Raw genomic sequence first — 7,484 nt, 5'->3', positions numbered from 1 at the left:
TTCCAAACTTTTTTCATCTTGAAGGCTCAAGTTAAGTGTACCTTGCTTTAAGGGCTTCCCTCTTGCTTCTTTCTTTCTAACATGTTTAGTGCTATCATTCTGGATTGTACTGGCTTAATTGCATCATATTTTACTAGACAGTGAATGCCTGGTGGTGAGAAATGTGGTTTTATTAACTTTACTCTAAATGTAGTATGGTAGCTGATATAGTAAAGGCTGCTGAGTAAATGCTATTGAATAACACACGAAAGAATAAGTATAAACAGGAGAAGTTTATAGTAGGCACCCTGTCATCAAACTGGCACAGCAGTTTTACTAATAGGATAGTCATTTTCCTGCTAGGCTACCAGACTGTGGGATTTAGTTTTCTTAGAGATGTAGCTACTTTTTTAAGTTCATAAAAGCAGTTCTAGAAACTGGTATAAAAGATCAAATACATTGTACCAAAGGGAAGGAACAGAGTTTAAATATATGAGATTTTGCTTTAATATTTAAGCTGACCTGACTGCTCTGTGTATTGAGTGATATGTTTCTGTTAGGTTGAGTCTTCTGGTATGATAAAATATTTGTTAAGTACTTATAAATTAAAGAAATAGTAAAGGAGGCTGAGTTGTGGGCTTGTTGTCTGTTTAACTTCTAAATTTTGGTTTTTGAACAGGTAAATGTATTTTCATAGTTCAGAATTAAAAAATACAATGAACTCTTATCTTTTCTCTTTAGCTACTCCGAAACTGATAAGCTTTTGAGGTTTCCCCTCTGCAGAAACAATTAGTTGTATTTAATGTAAACATAGTGTTGGGTGTGTGTGTATGTGTATGTACTTTTTTTTTTTTATTCTGCTAAAATGATCATTTGTGTTGGTGTGTGTAATGAATAGCTGACTCAAAATGTTTTGTGACTTTTTTTCTTTCTTTAGATATATCAAATTACGGAATGGCTTGCAGGCACTTTTGATTTCAGACCTAAGTAATATGGAAGGTAAAACAGGAGATGCAACAGATGATGAAGAAGAAGAAGAGGAAGAAGAGGAAGATGATGATGATGATGACGATGATGACGATGATGATGATGATGAAGATTCTGGAGCTGAAATAGAAGATGATGATGAAGAGGGTTTTGATGATGAAGAGGAGTTTGATGATGATGAACATGATGACGATGATCTTGATACTGAGGATAATGAATTGGAAGAATTAGAAGAGAGGGCAGAAGTTAGAAAGAAAACCACTGAAAAACAGGTGTGAATCATGTCTATTAGTATGTCTTTTTCTAATTTGGGAATTCTTTGGGATAATTCCCAAACTCATGTTTTATTTCTTAATGTCAAAAAATAAGTGTATATTCATTTTTTGATCTTCAGTAAAGTTCTCTTTATTCTGTATAAAAATAACATTTTAAAAACATTTTGCTATGATTATAAAAGTATAGAAGCTCATTATAGAAATGGATGGAAAATTTAAAAAATGTAAAAATCACTCATAATCAACTCTCAGAAGTAATCACTGGTAATATTTGAGGATTTGTGTAATTCTTAGCATGGAGTAGAGGGATAAGAGAGTATATTATCTTTGGAGAGACTCGAAAAAGAAAAGACCAAGGTAGTATAGAATCCTCACCTGGGCCTGTGGTTCTGAGAGTCCTCATGGGTAATTTCTGTTTAGTAATTTCATGTGTTTTTATCTCTTTATATGGGAAAGCATCAAGTAATTTGGAGGAATTGAAATAAAAATGGGCAGTTGAGCTTAGTGTAATATATATAGTTGACTGTTGAACAATGTGGGGTTCAGGGGTACCAACCTCCTGTGCAGTTGAAAATCCTTGTATAACCTTTGGTTCCCCTAAAATTTTACTGCTAATAGCCTCCTGTTCTCTGGAAGACTTATTAATAAGATAAATAGTTGATTAACACACACATTTTTTAAAAAAAGATTTTATATATTTATTTGAGACAGAGTGTGGGAGAGAGAGCATGAGGATGGGGGGAGGAGCAGAGGGAGAGGGAGAAGTGGGCTCCTGGCCCATGCGGGGCTCGATTCCAGGACCCTGGGATCATGACCTGAGCCGAAGGCAGATGCTTCACCAATTGAGCCACCCAGGCGCCCTGATTAACACATATTTTGTACATTATATGTATTATGTACTGTATTCTTACAATAAAGTGAGCTAGAGAAAAGAAAACATTATGAAGAAAGTCATGAGTAAGAGAAAATACATTTACAATATTGTATTTATCGAAAAATATCCAAGTTAAGTGGACCCGGGCAGTTCAAACCTGTGTTGTTTAAGGGTCAAGTATAATAACAATAAGTAAGTTTATCAATAGGTCTTGATAAGGAGAATTTCCCTCTCTGGATATCTTTTAAAGAACGCCTCCATTTTACAGTAGGGAGTACCTATATTAGAGGATAATATTTTTTGGAGACATTACAGTTGAATTGTTCAAATGTTTTTTAAAATTAGTTTCTTGACTATGGATGATACATTCAATATGATATAGTCAACATACAAATGAAATAAGGTTAATATTATAAAGGCTAAAATCTAGATGTCAAACATATTATACTAAGACCAAAATCCAGATGTCAAACATTATACCATAAGGTGGTCAGCCCTCAGAGACATAAAGGTATGAGAATACAGGTAGTAGATATGTTATAAATAAATCCTTTTGTTGATAGTCACTCTTCCTGGAAAAATTATTCTTTTTTAAAAATTTCTACTGTTTTATTTATTTTTTTAAATATTTTGTTTATTTATTTATTTGAGAGCGAGAATGAGATAGAGTACATGAGAGGGGGGAGGGTCAGAGGGAGAAGCAGACTCCCTGCTCAGCAGGGAGCCTGATGCGGAACTCGATCCCGGGACTCCAGGATCATGACCTGAGCCGAAGGCAGTTGCTTAACCAACTGAGCCACCCAGGCACCCTCTTTTTTTTTTTAAGATTTTTTTATTTTTATTTATTTGACAGAGAGAGAGGGAACACAAGCTGGGGGAGTGGGAGAGGGAGAAGCAGGCTTCCCGCCGAGCAGAGAGCCTGATGCGGGGCTCGATCCCAGGACCTTGAGATCATGACCTGAGCCAAAGGCAGACGCTTAACTGACTGAGCCACCCAGGCGCCCCGAAAAATTATTTTCTTAAAGAAGATTGTACCAGTTTTTTCACTAAGTTGATGGGGGAATTGGGTCATGTTTTTAAGAATCTATTTGCCCCTTGCTATATATATTATGAGTGATGCCTGTTTTGGGGTAACATGATAGGACAAGTGGTATTAGTTGGAAAACTTTAGGAATAAAAATGAAAATACTGAAAAGAAAATACTTGATACTCTATGAATAAATCAGGAACTGATACATTAATTTAATTTAAAATAGACCTCATAATTCCAAATAGAGCAATCATAAAAAGAAAGAAATTATAAAAGTCACAGAGTAGAAAGAACACTGACAGTCAGGAAACCTGAGTTCTAATTCTGGCTCTGTCTCTGGATGGTTTTATGCCTTTTCATTTTCTCATTTCTAAAACAACAGGATTAGATTATTCACATAATTTTTTAAAGGTTTTTTTTTTTTTTTTTAAGTAATCTCTCTACCCAACATGGGGCTCGAAATTACTTGATCTAGAGATAAAGAGTTGTATGATTGTCCCTAGATTATATACATAATTTTTAAGGTCCATTTTAGCTCTAAAACTGATTATGTCATAACTTTATAACTGAATATTTCCCATCTGAAAGTTTCTTTGTATACCTAGTAACTACTTTTCCCATGCTTTGGACTTCTTTATATCTTCTGTCAACTGATAAGCAAAACTCTAGGGTTAAATTAAAAGCTTGTTTTGACAGCCAGTTTTATTGTCAAGACGTAATAAAATACCTTAGATTTATATAGCAGTTGTGAACCCCTTTGACAAATGAAGATGTGCATCCAGTGTTTGGTACCCCCCCTTTTTTTTTTGCTTAGGTGGATCGAACTCTAAATGTTTACCTTTTCTAGAGCATCAAGATCAGATTGTAATGATCATTTAAAAATGGCTAAAATGCTGCCTTTCTTTTCTGAAAACTCAGTATGATATACTCCCTCATAAGATATTGATAGCTAATGTTCTGGATCATATTAGAAAGGAATGCAGGAACTTAATATAGTTTGAAGATGAAATCAAATTGTTCATTCAGTTGCAGTGGTTACACATGAAAGGAAAGGTCCTATGATTGTAACATTGGAAATGGTTTATATTCATTGGAATAAGTGTCTGTAAAAGGGAAATAAAGTTAGATAGGATAAGAGATACCTTAAGAGTAGTTTAGGGTTTTGCAGTGGTCTTATGATTTAATTTTTATTTGAAAAATGTGGACCTTGTTTAAGGTAAATATGAGAATTAATAAAAGAAGTGGAAAGAAATGATTTTGAGGTTTTTGGAGAACAATTACCTAATTAAGAGTTAACTACTTTTCTGAGGATCATTTTCGTCCCCCTCCATTTTCCTCCCAAAAGGAAGTTGTTTTTGATCTGAAAGGTTTGATAAATTAACAAGGTTGAAATTTAAGTATAATATATACAGGTATAATCTGTTCAGGGTTTTCTTAAGTCAGTTCTCAAGTATGAATTTCTCAAGTATGAATTTCTTGGGTAGATAATTCTCAAGTATGAATTTCTTTTCTAGCAATCGCAGAGCCTGTTTTTGCTGTGGTCAAAGCTGACTGATAGACTGTGGTTTAAGTCAACTTATACAAAAATGTCTTCAGCCCTGCTGGTCGAGACAAGAAATCTTTATGGGGTAGTTGGAGCTGAAAGCAGGTTAGGCACCTATTAAACATCACAGAACAGGTTAGACTGTGGTTTGAAGAAGTGGATATTCCCCTATGTTTTAACTGAGTTTATGTGCCTACGTCTTCAAAATGGGATTTACAGTATCAAACGAGGCTGCTTGGTTCTTCTAAAAACATATTTTCATTTTCTGACAAATGGTTAGACTTTATACTAGGTACATGCTATTTCTTAAAAATTCTCTTTCTAAAAGAGTAACCATTTATCAAAATGGTCTTTGACACCAAATATGTTAGCCTTTTAAAATTGACATTTGAAAAAGTTGGGGAATTTAATAATTCAACTTTCTATTCCTCAAGGATTCAGATTGACTATTTTCTTCTCTTGTTTTGTGTCTTAATTTACAGTGATATAATGGTATGCCCTAATCATTTCAAGTGGTGTACCTGATCATTTCTAAGTGGCATACCTAATCATTTATAAGTAGTATACTTCTTAACCATCTGTTTTGTTAAGAACTCTGATTTGCGCAAGGTATTGGGAGAATATCTACTGATATATGTAATCTGTATATGAAGAAATGAAGAACTAAAAAGCCTCTTTCAAGTTCTATAGATTTTTAATAAAGATTTTATTTTTTAACCATTTACTTTATTAGATGTTTTCCTGACACTTTTTTACTCTGTTTTAATAAAAATAAAATTTTCTGAAAACCACAGAAATCTCACATCTTACTGAACACAGGGTCTTTAATTGGTAAGAGATCTTTAGAGATAATCTACCTAGATATATTACTTTTGCAGATTTCCGAAATCTAATAAATCAGGAAATATATTTGGTTCAGAACTCTGAAATGCTGGCAGGAAATGATATTTGGGTGGGCTGGCTAGTCCCCTTCCCCCTCCCCCCCGTCTGTTTCTGCTTTTTCCCTTAGGTCTGCACCTGTTCAGCATTTGGCAGGATGTCAAGAGGAGGAGCAGCAGGGTGAAACTGACACAGTTCTGGTGAGTTTCACTTTGCTGCTCCTCCTGATACTCAGGGAAAGAATTTTGTTACTTTCTGTTGGAAAACATCCATCTCCAAGTGAATCCTTAATATGTGATGACAGTATTATTCCTTTAGGATTGACTCACTATTTGTATGTGTTCTACTTACTCCAGTCTGCAGCGGCTCTTTGTGTTGGAGTTGGGAGTTTTGCTGATCCGGATGACCTGCCTGGGCTGGCACACTTTTTGGAGCACAGTAAGATCTTTGTAAAATATCATTCCTGAGTGTGTTTTTCCTCTAAATTTTATGAATTGAGAAACTGGTTTGATAGAAGTATGGTATGTTTAACAAGGGAAAAGGCTAAGAAAAAATATTTATGAATATCATAGGTGAAGACTTAATTTCCTTAACTGTACTAGTTTTGTGGACTAGGATGGAACCACTTAGAAGAATATTTTAAAATGTAGATTTTATTATTGTTCAGGTATGTTAAGGCCAACAGATCAGGAGACAATTGCCTGTCTCTAGGAATCTAGTCTTTAACTTTGGGAAGGGCTGTCTCTTCCAGGGTTAACAAGTACCCAAGATGTCAAAGCATTAGAAATACAGAAAATAAAAAAGCATGATTAATATCAAAATAAAACAAAATCTTCAGTTTAACTATGAATGTATCTAAATAAAACCTTGTGGATGCTATACAGATATAAATATTTAAATCTATATTTGTTTTCCTGAATTATTTATATTCTGATTTTCTAAGCTAATTGAGGGTAAATGTCTCTCCTTAGGAGTTATTATAATAACAGTCTGCATACATGGTTATGTTTGCATTTTAACCTTTTTCCAAATAAAATATTTCTTTAAAAATAAGATGCTTAGCTTTTTTTTAGTATAAAACTAATATATGAGCATTATAGAAAATTACAAAAACATATAATGAAGAAAGTAGTATCCAGACACAACCATTGTTAACATGTTGGTATATTTTCTTCCAATTTTTTTGCATTTGAGAAATGTTATCCTTTATAATAAAAACATTGTCTATATCTTCGTGTTCTGTGACTTTGTGTTCTTTCCACTTAGTGGTGTTCATGGGTAGTTTAAAATATCCAGATGAAAATGGATTTGATGCCTTCCTGAAGAAACATGGGGGTAGTGATAATGCTTCAACTGATTGTGAACGTACAGTCTTTCAATTTGATGTCCAGAGAAAATACTTCAAGGAAGCCCTGGATAGGTAACCAACTCAAAATGTATTTTTATTTTAAATTATCTAATGACATTTTACAAATGGAAATAGTGGACGTTGTCCTCTGGTATTTCTTTTTAAGCAGTACTCTAATTCTGTAGAATTGTCATAATACTTTATTTGGAGAAATGAGCAAACTATTAAATGCCCTTGGCTCCTGTTCTGTAATACTTAGTTTTTGTATCGAAGATTAAACTGAAACCCTAAATTGCCTTTGAGTTTCATAAATGTAATCTCTGTTGGCTCATTATTGCAATTATTTTTCTAATTTAGTGGAAAATACAGAAAAATAGAAGCAGAAAAGGGATATGATTGCTTCTAATTTTATAATCTGAAGATTACTAGATTACTATGGTTAATGTTTTGTATATAGCCATCTATATTTTTAATTGTATAGGGGATCATATTCATATTTTTTTATATTTTAACTTTTAAGTTTTAATTCCAGTATAGTTAACTATACAGTGTTAAGTTCATTTCAGGTG

At 33.5% G+C, this 7,484-nt stretch overlaps 1 protein-coding gene across 3 annotated transcripts in view; it reads left to right on the top strand.

Moving 5' to 3' along the window:
* NRDC (nardilysin convertase) overlaps positions 1 to 7,484 on the top strand; it is a 106,106-nt gene that overhangs the window by 33,510 nt on the left and 65,112 nt on the right. For 2 of the 3 annotated variants that reach the window (XR_003522942.2, XM_027610374.2), the window contains exons 2-4: positions 917 to 1,238; positions 5,924 to 6,005; positions 6,834 to 6,987. Coding sequence is in view for 2 of the 3 variants with exons in the window: in XM_027610374.2 (XP_027466175.2) it covers positions 917 to 1,238; positions 5,924 to 6,005; positions 6,834 to 6,987 (558 nt within the window). In the remaining variant the exon portion in view is untranslated. Of the gene's footprint in view, positions 1 to 916; positions 1,239 to 4,659; positions 4,794 to 5,697; positions 5,768 to 5,923; positions 6,006 to 6,833; positions 6,988 to 7,484 lie in introns of all 3 variants that reach the window. The other variant, XM_027610387.2, reaches the window with a different exon arrangement.

The sequence above is a fragment of the Zalophus californianus genome, chromosome 4 (assembly GCF_009762305.2).
Source record: "Zalophus californianus isolate mZalCal1 chromosome 4, mZalCal1.pri.v2, whole genome shotgun sequence".
Lineage (NCBI taxonomy): Eukaryota > Metazoa > Chordata > Mammalia > Carnivora > Otariidae > Zalophus > Zalophus californianus.
Note: the sequence above shows the minus strand (reverse complement) of the source record. Positions and strands in the feature narration are given on the sequence as shown.